This window comes from Melopsittacus undulatus, chromosome 9 (assembly GCF_012275295.1).
Source record: "Melopsittacus undulatus isolate bMelUnd1 chromosome 9, bMelUnd1.mat.Z, whole genome shotgun sequence".
In the NCBI taxonomy this organism is placed as follows: Eukaryota; Metazoa; Chordata; class Aves; order Psittaciformes; family Psittaculidae; genus Melopsittacus; species Melopsittacus undulatus.
The window spans coordinates 32,338,183-32,360,667 of NC_047535.1; the positions used below are offsets into that span (position 1 = coordinate 32,338,183).

Consider the following 22,485-nt stretch of genomic DNA (forward strand, 5'->3'; position numbering starts at 1 on the left):
CTAAACATGACTGAGACCCCACTGAGACCTGCAAATACTTGAGATGGAAGGTGGGGGTCTGAGAAGATAATGTGAACACAGATCCCTCCTGTCTCAAAGTAGTGAAGCTTCTGTTCATAGCAGCAAAAGTAAAATGAGGTGTTAAACTCTATACACAGTTTTCAGTCTTTGGCAAGCAGAGGTGTCCTTCCTGATCCAGAGAGAGGTGTTGAGCACTTCCAGCCCACTGTGGCTTTGCATTTCACTCATGCTCAGCTTCCTTCCGCACATGGTTTCTTCTAATGATCTTTTCCGTAAGTATTAAAGTGTACCCAAGGGCTGTGAAGGAGATGAGGTCACATTGGTCAAAGTTTTTATAAAGCTGCAGAACTCTAATTCCCATTTTGAGTTCTGGTTTGTGAGAGGTTTTAATGTTTCTGTGTGTCTCCAACTGTACAAACTAATTTTATGGAAGCTAAACACAATGAACAGTTTGGAATGAATGGAAAACTGGCAACTGTAGTGAAAAGACAGTATGCCCACTTCCTGCTACTTCCAGCTCAATGTGAAAATCTCTCTTGAAATCTGGCCTGTTTATTGTTAAGATATCCACAGAACCAAATGCTCTATGGGCTCATATGCAAAAACTGTCACAGAAATAGTGGGAACCACTGGTAACTCCTGGAAGTTTTTATACTCTTTTAATATGCAAAGTGTTGTTCTTTGGACAGGGGCAAGCACTGGCTGACACGCAGAGATAAATTGCAATTCGAGATTAAAAGATCCTTATAGCAGTAACAGCAAGGACCCCTGTCACAGAAGTCCTTCTTATCAAGGAGCATGCTTTATATATAGATTTTCTTTGTGAATGATGTCTTGCATTGTACTCCTTGCAGTCAGACAGCTAATCACTCGATAAACTGCATTACAGTTATCTGTTATCAGAGGTGTGGGTTGCACACTGGAAACTGTTGCTGTCTGCATGGAAGAGTATAATTTTCTTTCCAAGGCATAAAGATAATGAATTGCCTTGATTGGACATAGATGCAATAGTGTCCAGCCTCAGGTATTATGGTGTCTGCTGCTCTGTCATTTAATCAGTTTTATCCATGTCTGAAATGTACACTAATGTGGCAACTCTGCCATATCACGTTCTTGAATATGACTGAATCTCTAAAATGTATGCCCAGATTCTGCTATCTTTACTTGTATCAGGTCACACTTAGTTCACATTGTCCTATGCCATGTTTAGTTCCATTAAAGTAAGTTGGGCAACTGAACGAGTAACATTACTCAGCTCAGTAACTGAATTTAGCCCATACTTAACATAATGCCTACAGCAAAATGCTGGGTGATAATGAAGAAGGTTAACTTGAGTGCAGAATAGATTGAAAAGGCTAAATTCCTGCTGAATTACCTTGTGCACATAACACTTTTTATGCTGTCATCTCTGGTTTATCTTAGAGAGGTGATGACACCAGGTTTTTTGTTAAGCCAGCCGAGAATGGAACGTGTTAGCATTACATTTACATTACAGAAACACTTGCACTGAACACAATGGCTCACAGTAATGCATGTAAAGTTTGGCCTGGTCGAATTAAATATCATTAACTCGCCCAATTGAGCAGATTACTTTAAAACAATTTGTACAGCTGTAAAATTAAGTTCAGTGTAATGTTTTCTCTGGAAAAAAAGAAATGCTGATTATGGTTCGAGTTTTATTATTTGCTGCAAATTAAATGTTGCACATTTTATTGTGTGCATCCTAATGGGTGGTTGTTTTTTTTTTTTGTACAACTAAATACAGCAAGCAATCAAAATCATAGAATCTAAACTGCATCCAGTGTAGTATTCTTCAGAAATGTGCTCTTGAATAGAATAACTCTTGAACAGGAAACTTTTCACATGAGCTGCTTTCTACATCTTTATGCTAAAGCCTGGCAAAATCAGGCAAAGGATATAGCTTCCTGGTTTATTCCCCAATATTGTGAGGAACTTGGATTACAGATACTTTGGTACAGGCCTGCATTTTAGTTCAGGTTACTTAGGACACTTTGTTTTTGCAAATCCATACACTGGCATCCTCTGTGCTTTTGTATGCAACTGCTATATAAATAATTGTAACTTCAAAGTCAGGCTGATATCGTGCAGGGAACAGGTGGCAGTCTGAATGTATCATAAGTTGTTACCTACAGGAGTTATTTCTAAGCAGTATTCTGACTGCTTTCTACAAGCTGATAATGCATTGAAAAAGAGGAGTGCTGCACAGCCAGGCAGAAGGACCTGAAACCATATTTTAGACTTAGGGATGAAAACCAGCTAAGTGTTAATCTAATACCTCTCCTCCTGCAAAGGAAACCTTGTGTAGAAAAGGTTTGTCACTTTCTGGCAATACTCAGCATTTTATAGGCCTGCCTACTGCATCACTGAGTGCCCTCTCTGCCAGCAGAACTGATACCTACAGGTTTCCACAAATGCTCATTCATCAGTGGCTTAACTGTAGGTCCTGGGCAGTGAATTAGACTGTTGAGGAGCATGTGCTCATCTCCTTCTGCTTCATTCGCTACAAGGATAGCCGCAGTGGAGGGGCTGGAGAAAACCTGCAGGCAGGGACGTTACAAGTGCTGGAAGTAATGGCATCAGGTCTGCTCTGTCAGAGCCTTTCATCTAGTATTGCTGGCTCCAGGTCAGAACTGATCATTTCTGTGGGTATTTGTATTCAACAATCTCTACGTGGGCATTTCAGAATACTAGGACTCTGCAGAGCATGATACATAAATAACTCTAAAGGGGGATTTATATTTGATGTATATACAATTTTATATCATGGGTTTGATAATATGGCAATGATTATAGTAAAATGAAAGCATAACTCACTGTACTGTTATTATTATGGGTTTCTTAACCCAATGCTAAATTATGATTGGGGATTTTGTCTTTATAAGTTAATAATTCTATGAAACCTCGGGAGTACCCACATACTATCAGGCTAGCTGTCCTATGGACTGTAGCCGTTCACACAGGGAATGGTTTCAGGCTCAGCCTGTGCATCTCTTCTAAGAGACCAATTCCTAAACCCAAACTGAGTAAAATCCTTTTAGCTCTTCAAGTTTCTGTTTCTGTCAGCAGTCTTGGTCAGTGTGGTGCACTGCTGACCTATTAGATGTGTTCAGAACTGCACTAACAAAATAAGAGTTAATGGATTGCACAGGGCTATCACTATTAACCATTTAGATTCTGAATGTGGAATGATGGAACAACTAGTAATGGTGCAAAAATGTGCTCTAAAGTGATTTACAGCAGGAAAATGACACTCTGAACCTGGCAACTGAAAAAATGGACACATTATGAGGTAAATACCAAGTAGTGAATAGTTTGTATTTACTGTGTTTTTTTCTTTTTAGTAATTCCCATCCCAGCACATCAATAATATAATTTTCCATTGAAATGAGGAAGGGAATGCTGAAATATCTGGATAACAAAACCTCATCATTCTCAAGTCAGCTTATGTATAACAGAGCTAAATTGCTTTTTCCAGCTAGAAAAAGTATCAAGTATTAGTATTTTATTTTTAGTAGTGCAGAAATGATGCAGAAGAAAAATATGATGATCCTAATGGCCTTATTTCTGGTATCCATGTAGAATTAGTACTTGTGGCTAATCCTGAATCCTTTGACACTTTAGCAAATAGATGATATTAAGATGTTTAGTTTCTGTCTGGAAAATTCATCACAATTGACAATTATTCCCAGTGCTTAAAAGCCAGTAAATATATCTGTATAGTTTCAGTTGTTAAAAAAAATCCCAGTGGTTCTATAATCATAGAATTCATTCCTAATGCTGTTCAATTGTGCTCAGCAAAATTCTTCCTTAAAAATAGTTACATCTGAAATAACACAGGAAAATATATCCATGCAAATGAATGCTTCAGAAGAGCGCCAAAAACTACGAATGTGCATAATTTCTTAAGAACATGCCATGTGACAGAGACAATGGGTTCTTTCATGGCACAAAAGATGGATAAATTAACTTGTCTGAAATGTTGAAATGCTGAATTTTGGATCTTCTTTGCATTGGAAATATACTGAATATGGAGAAAGCTGTAGTTATCTGCAGTGTATGATGTCAAACTGAACTGAATGGACCTTGATGAAATTTGTGGTGGAGCCAGACAGGCTCAGCATCTGCATGAGACACAGAGATAAATACTCTGAATTAAGGCCATACAGCAAATAAGGATGGGATGCTTATTTTTTTTTAAAATATAAATTATGTAATGATTATGAAATAGAATAGTATTTATAATATTTTAATTTATAGTATATACTGTATATTATGTTCTCTTGCACAAAAGTAGGCTGCAGAGAACACACCACCTTAAAATGTACATTGTAAAGGCAGCAAGAAATCTATACGTAAACACGGCATGATCCTGTCTGGGAGTTCAGTGTCTCCTGGAAGTTTTCTTTTAATACTTGGAATGAAAATAAGAGAGTGCCTTCAGCTTGATGTCAGGCTCACTAAAGTCGTTGGGAGTTTTGCCTTTGCAATAACTTAGTTCAGGCAGTGAGTGAAACAGAGATGAGTCTAATAAAAAAGCAAGATGTTGTGAAGCTGAGTGTGCCATCAGTATTCAACTGGCATGGCCAAACTGTGATAATGGAAAAAAAATGTCATCATAGCCAAATAAGGTAAAATTGCAAAGTAAAACTGTATGCTGTATCTGGCCAAAAATGGAAGCAGCAGATGAACTTCAGTGTCCAACCTTAAAGACCAGGTGAAACTGCTGAAGAACAACCCATGACAGGAGATGCAAAAGCAGTAAGTACAATGTGACTATACCTTAAGACCAAGCATCTAAGAGCCATGAAAAAGGCTGGAAATGTTTTAGTGCTGTCTTGGAGATAAAATGAGTAAAAATGTGCAGCAAGATCTTGCTGGGGGTAGTGTTGGTAAGACCCAAGTGCATTCTTGAGTCTCTGTTCAAACCTCTCTTGCATTGATAGCTACTTATTAAGTACGCTGTCAGATACAATATATTATGAACCTGCATCATCTAATGTTTTATATGTATTATAGAGTATACTAACAGTACACATGGCCACTAGAGAGGGAGAAAGAACATGTCAGTGGTGGGCAAATCAACAAGGACAAAAGGAAGTAAACCAGGAACTGACGTCTTTTTAGGCCTGTGAAGAATTTGCACTACTGAGCTAGGACATGGCTTTCCAGATAATTTTACGGTGCTGCAAGAGTGTAAGGCATTGGATATACAACAGCTTCTCCCTCTGTCAGAGCTGTGTGAAATGTTTGGCATCCATCCTGTGGAAATCTATTAATTCTGGCTATATGTCACGGTGAAATTCCTTTTGTGAGCATGGACTTTCTCATGTTGCTTTAAACTGTACGTACGTGCTTTTACTTTTACTTAACCAATTTTTGTACTGGCAGGTTTGGGATCCTCCAGCAAACCCTAAGCCAACTGCCGCTGTTTAGATGCTAATTTCAGGCCAGATCCTCCTGAGGTCAAATTTGGCACAGGTTCTGGATGCTGGGAGCCTTCCAGCCTTCTCACGGCAAGGACAAGGCTGGTCCTGGAAAAGGCAGAGAGAGTTTGCAGCCATGGCTGAGATTACAGAACTGCACTCTCTTCCTAGAAAACACACTCTTACTTTTGTCTGAGGCATGAGGAAAGTATTTTGATAGGGCAGTACATGGTTGTGTAGGCTACATACATGTCATTTTATCAGTAGCTGCTGTTTAATCATTCAGCAAAGTAAGCAATTTACATGTTTTACTTTTCTGAGTGGGTAGAGAAGCCTGATTGCCACTTTCTTGATGGCAGACATAAATTGTGGGCTTTCAGGTGTATCAAAATGTGTCACTTGTTTACACAGACAAAATTTCCCCCTGGTTACCACCAATTCTTATTTTCTGTTCCTTCTGATACAATGCTTATAGAAAATGTGGTGTCTGTTCTTTCTCTGTTCCTGTGCTAGCAGAATATACACACCTGTGTTACTTACACAAGAAAGGTGTTCCTTGAACTGACTTGGAGAGGTGATATATGAGCATCAGGACAGGGCTGTGCTAGAAAGAGCTCTGCAGAACCTAATGAGTCAGGATACTCAATGTAGGTGAGAAGTTCTGCATGCAAGCATGTGCAAACATCATTTGCAATAGTACAGATGAAGTAACTCTGGCCACTCATGAAGTAGTGAACTGAAAGGCTGAGCAGGCCAGAAAATCTCTATGCATGAAGAGTTTACGTGTGTAGTTATAATTATTTTGTATTTTATTTTTGCTTAAGTTGTTTGCTGGATGTTGGCAGTACACAACAGATACTAAAAAGGTTTTCAATACAAGAAAATTATTTTTCCATCCATCAAATTAGACTGATTTATATGGGTTTAATGTCATGAATGGTAAACATTTGTATGCATTGTACGGCTTGTTGGTTCTTCTGTGCTTCACAAATGTCACAGAGAAAAAAAACTTTTTTGCTTAAGAATGAGTAAGCAGCTTTTCTTTGTAGAAATTCATGCAAATCCTTGGGAAGTGCACTATAAAAATGCTAGTTCTTTTAGACTACAGACGTCTGTGCTCCATTTAAAACGCTCTTTATGGTCTGATTCACTTCTTTAGCAGTTCTTAAGAAGTCTGCATATTAAGAAAAAGCAACAGAACTTTAAAGATTTTTATAGAAACTGGAGCAGCAAAAAGCCCATTTTCTAAACCCCCTTTTCCTCAGGAATTGGAGAAAGCAGGTTCAAAATACAGGTTAATTCTTCTTGCAGCTCCATCTAATCCCTCTTTTATTTCCCTCATATGGACAGTCTCTCTCTTTTCCAAAAACCAGAATCATGTTGTTTAGTAATAGACTGTTTCCATGTGTGTGCATTTCCTTTCTGCTTTGTGAGCCATCCATGACAAAATAGTTAAGACCAAAGAAAAATTCTTTACTTCAGAGTACAGAATACATTTGTTCTCTAAACCTTTAACTTCCAAATGGAAAATCTTGGGAGAAAGACCCTTGAAATAAAGGATTTTTTATTCTGCTAGTAATTAGCACATTTACGTATTAACAGGGCAATGCTAGTACTGTTTATAGCATACTAAGATGTGCCTGCTTTTGGTTGGAGTCTCGGGCTCCACCCCTATGTATCACAACTCAAAACCAGAGGGAATGAAAACAGATTTAGACTAATGCTGGGGATTGTGAGACCTTGTACTTTCTTTAAAAACAAAGTTTATTTTGAACCCTTTTCCTGAACTATGTATTCATCATGTTAAATGGCTTTCTATCAGGGCAGAAGTACTTCTCTATATTCTTTCAGCATTAAAAAAGTAATCTTTCCTGTATCTGTTCATGGCTTAATAACCCTGGTCCATGTGAAAACCAGAAGTTTACAGGCGCTCCCTTTTTAATGACTGCCATTTCAGTAGCATGACCCTGAGGGAGCCAATCAATTATATTTGTGAGTGAGGTACAAATGACAGCCATAACTAATCATGAATTACTAATGACCAGAATCAGCAAGTGCAATTACCCCCCTTTTCTCATTCTTCAGATTTACCCATGTATAGCACTGTGCCTCCAGTTTGGCACCTTGGGCTGCTGCTGCTGGCACATTACATCGAAATGCTCTTGCCCTTCTCCTATGCACTCTTCCCAAGAGGCAAAACCTACATCTGTGTATTTGCCTAGTGAGAAAATTATGGTATTGGTATGAAGGAGAACTTCTAAAATAGCTGTGTTTTCCTATGTTTATGTTTATTAGAATACACAATGATAGTAAATAGCATAAAAGATTAATCTGTTCAGTTGAGGGTGTAATGTTACATGGATTTAAGCTATATTGGAGTAACATAAGAAAACAGTTACTTCCCTGACTCAGGCCAAAGTCCCTGTAGCCCTTTCTCCAACAGTGGCATGCAGAGGGTGCTTTGAAAATGGGGTAAGATGTATTTAGAGGGAGTTTTTCCCTGCCATGCTTTTGCAGCACCTACAGCTCAAATAGCTGATAGCCTAGAACTGTTTAACACCATACCTCAATTATAAACAGAGTAGTTCAAGTTGGTGTATAGACCAGGCCTTGAAGTAATACTAGTATTATTTTAGTAGCATTATCAGTCTATGCAAACAGAGAACAAAGTGTCTCCTCTGGAAAGCCTGCTCCAAGCAAAAAGACACAAAGTGTATTGTACAGATGAGAAAATGAAACACAATCCAAGTCAGTGATCTACCCAAGGTCCCATGAGAGTGCACCACAACAGAAATCTGGACACTGATCCACAAGACATTGTGTTTAAGACCATTTCAATTCATGACATTCCCATTTCAGCACTGTTGCTCATCGTTTGTAGCTTTTAAGTCCATCCTCCCACTCCCCCCTTCTTCCACAAATGTCTCAGTGATGTAAGACAGGGAAAGAGCAGTTGTGGGTAGCTCTGAAGATAATCTGGATTGAAGAGGGTTATTGAAGTTGGTGCCAAGAAAAGATGGAAAAATCACCCAGTGCTGTTATCTGGCAACCAGGCAGCAGTGACAGGTCCAAGTGGGTTTGTCAGTAAGAGGGCCTGCTGCTTCAGTAGCTACCTGGTACCTGCAGAGTAGGCTTTGTCATCTTGGGCCATATACTTCCTGAAGTAGAGCTGTGGTTTTGGCTGAAGAAAACTAACCTCAGAAGGTGTGTAGGTAGGAGTCCCACCACCTCCTCACTTTATCCTTCCAGTCCGTGCTGCCTGGCCATGGCATAATGTTCTCATAGTGTCCTATTGATAAAAACACCTTCATTCTCCTTTTTTTGGCAAAAATTGCTGGCAGTTAGGCAAATACTGTCAGGCCAGACACATTACTCACTGTAAATGCACATGATCCAGGAAAAGTATGCATAAATCAAATATGGTTTTAGTCTGACCATACAATTATTCTTTCTGTGAAGCAGAACACTTATTTCTCAAGGGTTCCCAGGGAGTCTGATGGTAGTGTTTGAGAAACAGAGTGCTACTGAATGCAGGTAAGGGGGCATCTCAGTGTAAAGCCAGTGGACAATGTGTCCAATCACCTACAACATGTCCATGTCCAGAATTATTGATACGAGTAAGAAAGCACTGCCATGATGTTTAACCGTGGGGTGGCCTCTGTTTTTTTTTCCTGGAGATACAATGTATTGACAGGAAGGCTTCCTTCAATAGTCAGTGTTTAAAGTACTGAATATTGTAGTCTTGTTTAAAGTTTATGTGTATTTTCTATTATTTATTCTGTCAAATCCCAAACTCATACTGAGCTTTGAAGGGCTGGCTGGACCTGTCTACTGACTGAGTTTCCAAAAGTAACAATCCCTATGTACGTATAAATGAAAAGTTGTCCCATCCTAGTGAAAATGAAACCTGACCTTTTGTTTCATTATTAATGAACACACCAAAACACATTTATTAAATCTGCACTTTTTCATTACTCCATATGTTTCCTTTTTCCCAGTCCATGTCTGACATGTGACAGTAAAGCACAGCGTGATTGTCCCTAGTGCCTTCTCCCTTGTGACTTCCTGCCACCTGCTTCATAGCGTTAAACAGATGTGTAAGTGTAAAGCATTACAAAACTCATCTTTTCAATCATTTATCATCTAAAAAAAATCCAAATAAATCTATGCTTTGGTTAAGCATTTTATCTGCTCAATGTGAAGAAGAAAGGCACCGTAGATTTTAGGAAGATTATGTAGCAATAAAATATTCCACATGCACAGCAAGTCAGATTATCCATTTATATTACAGGTGACCGTTAGGCATTTTATTTCATATCACATCTTGTTTATTTTCCTTTAGTGGCCAAAATGTTCCTCTAACATGCAATAAGATTTCTCTGGAAGATACTTTTTTGACAGAGGCATTGCATTATTCATCATCAAGTGAAGAGGAAAATTTCAATTGCCAGTTTCTGGTAAATGTCTAATTAAGAAAGGGGACTTCTGAGCCACAGACAGGCGCCACAATCATTAAAGGGCAGTTTTCTGAAGATTATGAGTCTCCAGTCTGTCAAGCAGAGTTTTTCTTCAGCTGAACTAATTCAGCAGTAGAAAACCTTGTCTAGAACAAAGCCCTTGGAATTAACATCTTGTTTAAGCAAACACATGCCTACTTTGAAGTAAGTGTGGTAGGTTCGCAACTGTTATTGAGGTCAAGTTTAATGGTAGTGAAGTGACAGAATATAACTTCAACACTACTCTTAATTTCAGCTGTGGCACAGATTGTACATACAGAGTATCTCAAACCATACAGTGTATTTCAAGCAGGCCAGTTTACTATAATTGGCACAACCAGTCCAGTTTTAACATGGAAAACTACTGATATGTAGACCAACTAATTCTCTGGCTGCCTAATTAAATTTGAGGGTGTGAAAAGTGCATGTACAGAGGCAATTATTTTTGTTTCCCAAATCTTACAGTTTTGATTAGAATTTTTTTTGAGCTGCATATTTATTTTGTCAACCTTCATTTTAGCCCTGATTTAGGATCACGTCACTGCTCAGTCGGTTTAAGTCTAGTTAGACTACATCCTTACATCAGGCTTTCTTAATGACTGATTATTTTAGTCTAATTTTTTGCAGATCTAAACACGTGAATGGAATTCTAATGGTGAAGGGACCTGAATCAATGATTATCTCAGTGCAACTGGTTTGTGTGCGAGTTCTGTTGAAGGAATAGTCTTCCTTGCAAGTGAAATATAGTGTCAGTTAGTTCCTCATCACTACCATCTTCTCATTAGAACAGCAATTTGTATGCTGACCTTGGTGCTTTATAACCTTGGCTGTGTCGTATCTTAGTCTAGTTTAAAAGACAAATCCAGCTTGCCCACTATTGTTTTTACCCACAGTCATTTGTACTTGTCTCAGAGATGTGCCAGGCCGACAGCATGTGAACGGGGCTTTCAAGTTACTAAAACACTAAAAGGTCACTACAACTGTTTATTTATATATGAACTTTAGTATTTGTGGAAGTTGCCAGCTCAACAACCATGGAGGCAGAAATCTTCTGACCTCGGCTTGTCTGAAGCAAGGGCAATGGCAACGTGAGCTTGTCTCCTGCCAGCGTCTCTGTCCTTATTCTGGAGGGACGGCCTGGAGGAAGGAGTTAGTCTCCATACTCACTGATTGCATGATTTTTCAGCTGGAGGTGCCAGTTTTGATGGGTAATTTTTATGGTATACTCCCACCATGAGAACTGGATGAACTCCCACCATTCTGGCTCCCAGGGGACAGCATTTTGAGCAATATTTGTGCAGTTTTGGTCATCTGTGATTTAAAATTCTATGTTCTGATCCTTGAAAATACCAAGTGTCCATTTATGAAACGATTTCACACCTCCCAGACTGTGTGTGAACATGGGCTTAGTGGGAAACAGGTACTGAGAAAGTTTCCTAAGCTGAGATCTGAATCTTTTTATTTTACAGACTCAGAAGTGCTCTCAGATGATTCCTTCTTCCGTAAGTTTCCTTCAATAAAAATTACGTTTTGGTCCTCCAGGAATTGGCCTTCAAAGGGAAAAGCCCTTATTTCTGTTATTGTTTGTATAGGAGCTGATGACATTGTGAAAAGTGAACTGGTCTAAAACACCCTCCCAATTTTCTGGTTTTCTTTCTTCCCCCTTCTCCTTCTATTTTCATAACCTTTAAAATCTTCTGAAGAAATTTTCCATTTAAGTAGAACCCCAAAATCTAATAGCATGTCATTACTTCGTTTCATATGCTGCATGCAACTGGGAAGCAAACCTCAGGATACATCTAAGATATTATGTGCATCATGTTGCTGCCACAAGCACGCTTATTGTCAGTGACATTGTTCTGCATCAAGATTTCAAGCTGCCTCAGTCCCCTTTGTATCTAATACAAAGCACTGATATGCACAGCCACAATAGACTTTAATGACGAGGTGTCTTAATTTGGTTTTTATGATGTGATTAAAGGTACAATAAGGTATGTGTTCAACAAGAGGGAAGACCATTGTTCTGCATCATTAAGCTCACAGCAGCCCAAAAAGAAATTGTAGGCAATGTGCCAAAGCCCTTAATGAAGAGGATCTCTTTGAATTATCTATGGATGAGGAAGGGATAAAGCCTGAGCCCTGGTATATTTGATCCTCTTTGTGCTCTCTGTTATGAGGACTTACGGAGCCAGACGTACTGGACCTTCTGGAATTGTAATTTATTGAAGCATTAATTTCCCAGCCACGCTAAAGCTCTTGGCCTAATAGAGAAAGTGCAGTTATGTCCTATTATTAATTCTTGCAAGTGTTTTCGGAATTCCCACATCTCGGAGTCATGAACTTATACAAAATAAGGCTAAGGAGATTTATTTGTAACAATGCTCGGTATTTCCTAAAACCAAGTTATGCAAATTGTCTAACTCAGACTTTAATAAAAGCTTCTTCTAGCTTTCTCAGAAATGGCAATGTCATCTTATCACCTGATATTAGGGTTACATGGATGATACCAAATAAAATCACTGTAAGAGGTCTTTGTTCTCACTAACATATATTGCAACTTTTGTCTTTTATATTCTGCTGTTTTACATGACAATGATTCTTCATTTCCCTCACCATTAAATTTTAAGTGATGGCTTTTATGTGTAGGTTACATTAGGATGCATTTTTATAGTTCCAGTGACATTTAATTATCTGGATGTAGTCCATAAGGTATAGGATTCCCTCCCTCCTATCTTGTGAAACAGAGAAATCAAAACAGCACCCTGCTAAAATAATTTTATGCAATAATTTATATTCTGGAATAATCGGGGATTATAGCCTTAAATAATTCAGCTTCTACTATGTTAGAAATCCCAGCTTTATAGGATTACATGCACCTCTCACTTCTGTGGAAGCTGGGGGTATTCCAACCATGTTTCCCAAAGGACTTCCCTGCTTAAAGTTAATCACAAGTGCTGTGCCCTGTGCTCCACACATTGTTGAAACAAGGCTGCAGCACTTTGCAGGTTCATTTCTAAATCCAGCCTAGTGTCAGGGGATCCGCACCTGCAGCCAGCACCGGATAGTTCAATCAGCTCAGATATCAGTGAGACTGTTCCTGTGACTGATTTTTAAGGATGTGTATTTAAAGAATGTTGTCCTGCATCTGTTGAGAGATGTCAGTAACTTGCAGAGGTTCTCTGCCACCTTCATTTCTCAGTAACAATTGTGCAAGCTTCCTAAGCAATCAAAACATTCATAAGTTGTTGCTGTCTGAGTTTGTTCTGGTTGTTGTGCTTCTGAATGTGACTCACAATCCTTAAACCCAGACTGAATGAAAACTTGGTGATTTTGTGGGTAAGTAACTACTACCACAGCCACTGCCTGATCTGAACAGAACATTCACACAAGTGATACCAGGCACCAGGTCTGCTGCTGTAGACTGCATCTGAAACTAGTTGTCAGTACTGAATAAAGTCTGAGAAACCTGATTACCTATCTCCGAAATTCTTCCCACCATCACATACATAAGAGCTTAGCAAGTGGAAGTGAGCCATTATAAATAGAAATGACAGTAGACATGTCTTCCTATTTGCTCTCACAAGTTTTTTTACTTCCACAAAGCATGAGTGTCCTTTGGGTGAGTGAGCAAAGATTAGATCAGACCTATGCCTTTAAAATTTAATCACTTCCCTACCAGCATAACATACAAACCACATATTTTATTCACTTTGTTGTCAGTGACATCAGTATCTGGGATGAGATGCAGGGGGTGACACAGCGAGGACACAGGATTTCTTTCATTCCACTGAGCAAACCCCTCTGCCGGTGAGCGCTGAACACAGCAGCGCAGGGAAATGCCAACCAGCTCGACACCCCTGTGACTGCCGTCATTGTCATTTACTCTAAACCACCTCAGGAGTGGCAAGGTGGCAGAGTACAGCTGGAAGGAGCTGGGTAGCTTCTGTGTATCATCTGGAGCGTTCATACAGAGAACCCACTTCACGTTTTCAGAGGTTAATGTAAGCTATCTGATTATTTCAAGAGAAAGCTGTAGGAGTGTGATCCTAAACACCTGGCCATTGCTATGCATGATTCCATCACACTATTTGGTCCAAACTGTACTGCAGATGTGACAGAGTGAGAAGTTTCAGAAACAGACAGAAGGAAAAAGCAGAAACAGGAATCAACATTTTTGTAATAGAGGATAATGTGTTATCACATTTTTAGAACACTTATCAGATGCTCAATACGAGCAAGTTGATATATAAAGATCTGTAGAACTGTCTTTGCTGTCAAATCTAACTTTTTTTAGCTGGCATGTCTACAAGGTGCAGAAACTACAACAACTAGACATAAACTTACATTGACAAGAATAGACACTTAAAGACCAGACTGAGCACTGAATGAGTGCCTTGCACAGAAAGAAGTGTCTGTATGTACTCCTAAACAGATACAATTCATTCCTTGCACATCTTCCCTAACTTGTTCAGAGTGTGTGACCAAGCCATGATCCTTGTTAAGAAATTTTCCCTAATGCTCACTGGAGAAATTAACAACAGAGTCCTGTTTTGTGATAGAAAGTTTTGTAAAAAGTCTGATGTATAATAGTATACATTTAAATACTGCATATTCTGCACGTGGAAATGGGAAGGTACATCATAAAAACATAGTCATTCTCATACCCTTATCAGTAAGGCAATCCCCCTTTCACTGCCACTTGTGTAAGCACTTTTTGGTATTCTGTTTTCCCTGTCACAATGGTGGTCACAAGCCCAAAAGAGAATATTTGTTTCTAGAAATGAAATCTAATTCTTTACCTGACAAACTTCATACAGTAACTTGTACTGTTCCTCTTGCTTCTGCAGAGTGCACAGGCTGCATCCCATGTTTAAGTAAGTGGCAGAAATAATCTTCCTTATTCACCAGAGCAGCCACAGCAATCTCTGTTAGCAAGCATGCATGCAGGTATCCCTGAGACCCCAGGTGAGCGGGCTGGACCGCAGCGCTTCCCGGTGGTCTCAACACAGGCTGCTGCAGAGCGACTGTGCTCTCTCCTTCCGTGCTCTCCCTCCGTCCTTCCCTGGCAGCACACAGCACTCCCTCTGCCGCTCTGCCGGCTGCCGCACTGTGCTCCAGTGCGCACACTATATACTGCTACTCATGCATATTAATCAGCTCTCATTGACTATTCATAACAGACAGTGATACAGAAGCTATAATTGCCAGCTATGACAGCTGAAATTTCTCTAATTAACAGGCAAGTGCTTCAGTAGCTGGCATAATAAAAGACACTAACAATTTTGTAAACCGTTTTGTAGCAATTACAAATAAACATGACTACGCTTTACTATGGTCCCTCAGGATAATTCTTAACATATTTAAGCAGGCTGCGAGTACAGTTTAAATGTAAGTCACAATGAAATGAATGTAATGGTACAAAACTCAGTGATGGCTGTGGCAAAGTTGAATATGCTTAGTAGCATTTATTTTCCTCTCCTACTGTGGTGCCATCTGAGAGCCTTGGTTTTACAGCAGGAGATGACTGAACAAGGCATTTAGCAAGCAGAGAAAGGGCATCTCTGTCCCTGAAAGCCTATGCGCAGCCTTAGGACCTGCTACAAAGCAGGAGAGACCTATGTGAATGTATATGAATCCAGGGAAAAAAAGAAAGGAAGGGGTGCCTTGGATTAATATTTATAATTTTCTTTAATATTTATACAAGTGGAAAATGGGCATCTATGCTACTGACTCTCACTGTATTTGAAGAGTGTAACTAATAGCTTCACATATAATTTGTTACATTAAAAATACGAACTTTACCAGATTATAAAAAGACATGCAACAAAATAAGGATGGCATTTATAAGTACGCAGTATGTGAGTGCCTAGATCCACACCGAACCTATGCCATAGATGCAAAGGATAAAACATCAGGGAACTGCTCAGTGAACTAGAAAAAGTACTCATAAGTCATAATCTTTATGGATATTTTCCAGTCTGTAGGAAACACTGCCTGGTGTTATGAGTTTGGATTGACCATGTGTTCTCCAATAGTTCAAGCATTCAAAAGGTATGCATTTTTACAATCCTTATTTCAATTCGTTCTGCTACAAAGAAGAGCAGATGATAGAACAGCTAGGAATGAGACCAAAGGTACAGTTCTAATGCAGGTGTTGCATGGCAGAGGTCCTGGATCTTGTGCTGTGCTTATCTAACTGGTTTCTGCCTATTTGCTTAGTGAGTTTCTGTGGATGACAATGGAAATGTTGTGCAAGGATTATCTGCAGCTTTTATGGCCAAACTCTGTACATAGATATCTTGCTGTAGGTATCTTGTAGGATACTCAGCTATTGCTATGCTTGTACCAACTCAAAGTTTGCATTAATATGATCAGCTCCTGAAACATGGTTCATGATGGCCATATGTGTTGGTACTAAGCTTCAGTAAACAGAGGCCGTGACAAGAAGAGGTCCCTTAACTCTGAGCCTGTGTTTTGGTAGCAAAATCCACCCACCTACAGGAAAAGAAAGAAATGAGACCTCTTCAAATTCCTGCCAAACATCTAAAAGCAGGTAGGGACTCCATCCCTGTGTGTGACTGGGATATTTCCCTGGCAAGATCACTGCTGCAATGGTGGTAGAACTTGCTTAGAGCAAGACAGATGTAGCCTGGACCTTACTCTTGGCCCTGTAAGCTGAAGAATGATTCATGTTATCCTGGTTAGAATCACTGAATACCAGGTTGGAAGGTCCAGTGTTTTTTAGCAAAGCTTATCTCAGTTTGATATAGCAACAACATACTACGGGCTTCTCCAAAGGTGGTTGAAAGCCGGTGGATGCGGATCCTGAACAACTGGAAAGTTCTTGCTTGAGGGAACTGGTGTTCCCCAAGAGCAGAAAAGATGATGATGATGATAACTGAATTAAGAAAAAAAAGAAGACCCTAGTGAAATGTTAGGAAAATCTATGGCTTTGATTAGCTGGTTTCTGATTCTGTAATTTAATTAAGCAACTTTGGATTAAACTTTCAAAACTGTTGTCTATGATTTGGAGTCTTTTCATGCAATTCAGTTTCTTCTTAAATACTATTTGCTATTGAAGTGTTATTGTTCAGTTCAGGTGCCTGAGTTCAGTCAGGATTTTCTTTAGCAATAGCACACAGCTGGATGTGATTAGAACAGAAACATGCAGGATATTTCATTTCCAGTTTCAGCGGAAATGCACCTATTGGTTATTTTCCTATAGTAACATGATAGACTACATGAGGTAACACTTCATCTGATTCAGAATGATAATCTGTAAATCAGGAGAATAAGCACAGGACTGTTGTTTTGATGTAGGAATGGAGGGATCCCATCCATGTGATGTTTCAGATTCTTCAGCTAACAAAGCCTAAGCATGCTGCTCAACACCAAACTGTGGCTTATCGATGCAGTTGGTTTCATTGCACTGTTGCTGTGGTAAATAAGCTATCCTGACAGTCAGGCCAAGGCTTATCTCAATGGAGATGTTTTCCATTATGGAAATCTAACTTGTATTTCTCTATTCATCTCATAGGCAGAAATGATAGTATTGCCTCAGGTTAATATAGACTAGTTTGGACAGTGCTTTGCCAAACTTTAAACATTTGGGCTGTAAACTTGTGTTCTGGGCATTGTCCAATGCTGATTTTTGCTTTTAATGGTACACTTGAGCCAAAGTGTTTCAGTCATTTCCAAGAGTAAGATTACAGAAAAAAACAGCATTGTTTGCCCATGTTAAGAAATTCTGGATATGTTTTCTTTGAGAAAGTTTTACTATCAACATAATTTGAAACAAGAATTTGAAGTTTGGCACAGGGACAGTTTGTGTTGTTCCTGTGAAATCTGCTAAATTTGGTCAGCTTTTAAGCTGTTGTGGTTTGCATGTTCTCGGTACAAAGTTCCTACGAGTTTCTGGTTTAATTCTCATGAGATTTCTGCCACAATAAATGAGTTTGGTGGGTGATGCCAGAAGGTCTGACAAGACCAGTTCCATTTCCTAATTGCTCTTTGTGAGGTTTGAGGACTGATACCAAGAACAAAGAGATCTTCTCAGTGCTCCTCACTGCTGGACCCAGCCAGCCAGAAAGAGCCCCCTGAGATGTCCAGGATGGAGCGGATGTTAAGTGTGTGATATTATAACATATGTATGAGTTACAGGAACCCTTGCCCGTGCATGCTGTACGTGGGGAAGGTAAATAGTCTTCCTTTGGTTTGTCCACATAAAGCAGCTTGTTACAGGATCTGTCATCTGCGTTAACAATGTGTCATGTGTGGTCTCACCAGTGTGCCACAGATAATGAGCTTAGCAAAATGTACGTGTAGTGGATGGCTTATATCACGTGTAATGTGAATATTATAGTGGTCCCAGCTGAATCTGAGCAAGCCAGACTGAATGGGAAGTTGGTGAGCCAGCTGACTGGGAACAATAGTAAATAGCCTTTGAATATACAAGGTGCCAGCAAAAGCTTTCATTAGCATTTATCTAGATTACTTGCTCCCTGACTGATCACATGTGACCAAGTCTGTGATAAACCCTTTTACCAAGATACCTGGCTCCAACTATCAGACATTTGGTTTTGTGTGGACAAGCTAATTCCCAAGGAACAGGGGAGTGGAAAGCAGCCAGCCTGTGTGGGCCACCATGAAGGGCAGGGTGCTGCTTTCATCTCTGGGAAGCTGGATGCCCCAGACAGACGGTGGGTGCTGGTGATGAGGGAATCCTGACACAGACCATAGGCTGGTTTTGCTATTTGTATTTGTCTTAGTTACAGCTCACAATTTCTCAGCTTGTAGCTACAAGCCCAGTATATAATTCACTATTTAAATGTTTTATTTATGTTACCATTAAGCCTGTCAGGTGTTGGCAGGTAAGGGGAATCTACAGGAGATCAATGCACTTGAGGCATCCTGCCTGTCTGCACGGGATGGTGCATCAGAATAAAGAGGGAAATAAAGCACTCATGAGGGACCTGCACCCTGGAGGGGAGCATTATTAGGGAACTCAAAGGCCAAAAAGCACTCTCTGCCAGCTTTTCAAGGGTAGGGGCTTCGGCTGCCAAGTGTTGGCTCTTAGACAACAGTTCCCACCAGCAAGAATAAACTCATGTCCTTTGTGCGAGGAGCAGATGGCACATAGCTACTTCACAGATCTGGGCAGACACCAAACCCTTGCACTCAGTTCTGGGAGTTCCTAATGTTTGAGTGGCTGAGTGCAATATTAGTAATGGTTTGGCATTGTTTATTTTGTTTCTTTAAATGCAAGTTCGCTTTCCCAGTACGCAGTAACCATTTAATGTTATATTTTTGTAGACATACTTAGCAAATTCTGTTTAAACAAATGATTCCTATTTAAGCCACACTATTAGGGAAATGTTTGCTTAATGTATCAATACTTTAATTACTTTTCTTGTTTTTACAAATATTTAAGACGTGAGAAACAAAAGCTAGGGAAGAGAACAGCTGTGACTATAAATAATTCTAACATTGGTGTGCTGTATAAACAGAAGTCAGGAAACTGTACAGATGATGAGTACATAGAGTGGTGCAAAAGGAAACTGTGCTACACAACTGTGCTTTAAAGTAAGTATCTGGAATTTTTTACTGTGTTAGGGTGCTTCTCAATTATAGTCACTGGGTTACCTCTATTAAAGCTTGAGTACCTCTGTTGAGAATGTGGTTAGATTGGAGTTGTTTCCCTGTGTTTATTTGCAGATTTTCAGTATTACAATCCACTGATAGCTCTGAAGTGTTGGATTCTTAATAATACATTTAATTAGTGTGGATCTCCTTTAAAAATACCCTTCTGAACAGTCCTTTGTTGAATACGTGAAAGCAAACCAGGATTTTCTATGGCATTGTGCAGACACACAGTTAAATGCATACGCTAAATATAACAGCAAGAAGATCTCAATTCTGTATTATTTTTTGCATGTGGGCACAGCAATCTGCCTGTGCATTGGAAGCCTCAAGTCTGGAGCCAAAATATTTAAACTAAAACATACCACACGAGAGGATGTGAAAGCAAATGTAAAACTTTGGCTTTATTCCCATCAGTTAATGTTGAAGTCTTGAGATCCTTATTTGCTCCACTTAGCATCTCTGAAAGGGTTCCAATTCTCAGAAGTAACTTAAATGAAATGATACTTCTTGTTAAACCACTGAAGGAACTGTTCTGTCCTGTGAGCTCTTTAGGGAGTCTGATACCTCTTTAATTTATGCCACTTGAGAAAGACAGTAACATTATAGGAACATTAGAGCAGCATCGCTGTAAGTGCTGCAAAGTCAGTAGATATGAGAACGCTATTGTGTTAATTCAGTCTTTCATGAAGCAGAAATGATGAGGTCAGCATAGGGTAAATAACTGTTTAATATGCCACTGAGACCTTACGATGGGGAGAATTAGGATGCTAAGAGCTGACCTATGGGCTATGAAACTCCTCCTACTGCTCGCTGCCTCTTTGGGTGTCTGTAACAGCAGTGCCAAGAGGCCTTGGTCAAAGATTAAGACAAAAGGTGATCTCTGAACCAGTGAATGTGCACGCTGGATTTACAGTGATGACATTGTGATGGAAGTGGGTGAAACAGGGTTTTAGCTACTGAGGACAGAGGATGAACTAATCAAAAGGGAGTGCTCTTTCACCTAATCATAAACCAGCTCCAAAATTACCATCTGCTAGCTACGATACTTCAAGCCTAGCAATGCGCAAGTGAGGGACCTGGAGGCAGATCACATCTTAAAGAGCTGTTCTTTAGCTCAAATCCCTGATACACTATCCTTGTCCATTTTCCCATTCATGACACAATGTAGTCAAGCCACTATGAACCACAAAAACAAAAGTATGGAAGACTTGCATGGAAATGAGAAAATCTGATTATAGGCTGGATCTGTGCTCTAAAAGCTTCTTAGCTGAAACCTCAGCTTCCTTGCAAAAAAGCAACTTTGATTTCCTGGGTTTGTTACTGGAACAGCCAAGCTCATATTTCTAATTTGTTACGGGTTATTTAACTAGATACATTCTGTTTAAGAAGAATGACAAATTTAAGCTTGGACAAATTGTCAGTTTTTCACATAGCAAAAGAGTTGTGATTATCGTTAGCAATTACATGAATAGGAAACAGAGAACTAAGAATATTTAAAGGAAGAAAGTCATACACTTGTGTTTATAAGGTTCATGTGCTCTCAAATCTATAATTACTTACAGAGCACGTATCTCCATTTTGATTTTGCTTTTTGCTATGAGATGTCACTTTAGAGGTATAGCATTGGTAAGCACAGACTGTTGAAAGTGATGGTTCATTTTAAAAGTGCTAATACACTTTTAATAATCTCGGAGCAAGCAAAATGATTCAGTGTGCTTGAATGCCGCATAAAAACTATTGACATAATGCTTAATCTTTAAAACTGATAGACACATACCCAAAAGCTAATAAAGTTCATTCTAATACAAACGATCAAGTAAAATAGTATATCATAGTCTGTGTTAGCTTTGGATCCTGATCATATAACTGTAGCCCAGGGACAAAGAAAATTGAAGTGATTTAGAAAGGTACCCAGTAGGATATATCTGATATTAGGCAGTTTGCTGAAGCAAAACAGTAATGTCAGAAAGATACAAAGGTGTAAAATCCATTTGACTGTGTCCAAATGCTTCTACTCTTTGACCTTTATGTCTCCGGATGAACTCCCATTAGGGTCAGCTGAATAATGCTTAATAATATATGGCCAGAAACTGCCAAGACCTGCTACGGATCATAGCCTCCACTTACTTCTGTATTTTAACTACTGTATTCATATTATGAATTTGAAGCCATTTCTATTTGAAAAGATATTAACTTTCATTTCTCAGTTTTTACTGCTCCACACTTAATTTGGAACAGAGCAAAACAGGAATCCCATCTATGGTTCATCAGGTTTTATACTAACCATCTAATGAAAAGTGTATTTGGAAATATTAACTATTAATAGTAAATGGCAGTCAAAATGGAAAGAATTGCTTATCTGTTTGCCTTTGTGTTCATTTCTAGGTTCAAGTGGACAACAAGGAATCTGACTGCAAATTCACTGGTAGAGCTCCTATGCTCCCAGAAGTTGAGCAGACCTTGAATGAAGCTGGATTTAAGACTTTTAGGAACAAAGGAAACGTAAGTGTTCATTTCTAGCTTTTGAGTTGGGAAAGATGCATTTGTGCTGAAGGAGACTGGCATTAGCTCCAGCACTGCTCAGTGTGATTAATTCCACTGTAGGCACACAGAGAGGCCAGCAGTGACGGCAGGACTCTGCTGGATGTGTAAAGCAGCAGTCATCTCTGCTTCAGCAAAAGTACAGTCAAGAGATTAGACATATGGGGTAAGAGGAAGGAGCAATAGAGGCAGTTTGCAATCCCAGAGGCAGGCTGTGCCTGTGCTGCAAACTTCACCTGTGCATTCACAGCACCAACTATGACTTAACCTTGAAACTGTGGAAGAATACAGAGGATGGCTGAGGTCCTATTGAGTGCTCAAGTGTTTAGCATATGAAATAC

At 39.4% G+C, this 22,485-nt stretch overlaps 1 protein-coding gene across 2 annotated transcripts in view; it reads right to left on the reverse strand.

Annotated features, from left to right (window-relative positions):
- Positions 1-22,485, reverse strand: part of PDZRN3 (PDZ domain containing ring finger 3) — a 142,414-nt gene that overhangs the window by 17,841 nt on the left and 102,088 nt on the right. The window contains exon 1 of one of the 2 annotated variants that reach the window (XM_013129127.3): positions 14,761-14,986. The exons of the other annotated variant lie outside the window; for it this stretch is intronic. Within the exon in view, the coding sequence (XP_012984581.2) occupies positions 14,761-14,829 (69 nt within the window). The 5' untranslated portion in view covers positions 14,830-14,986. Of the gene's footprint in view, positions 1-14,760; positions 14,987-22,485 lie in introns of those variants that run through there. 2 annotated transcript variants of the gene reach the window in all.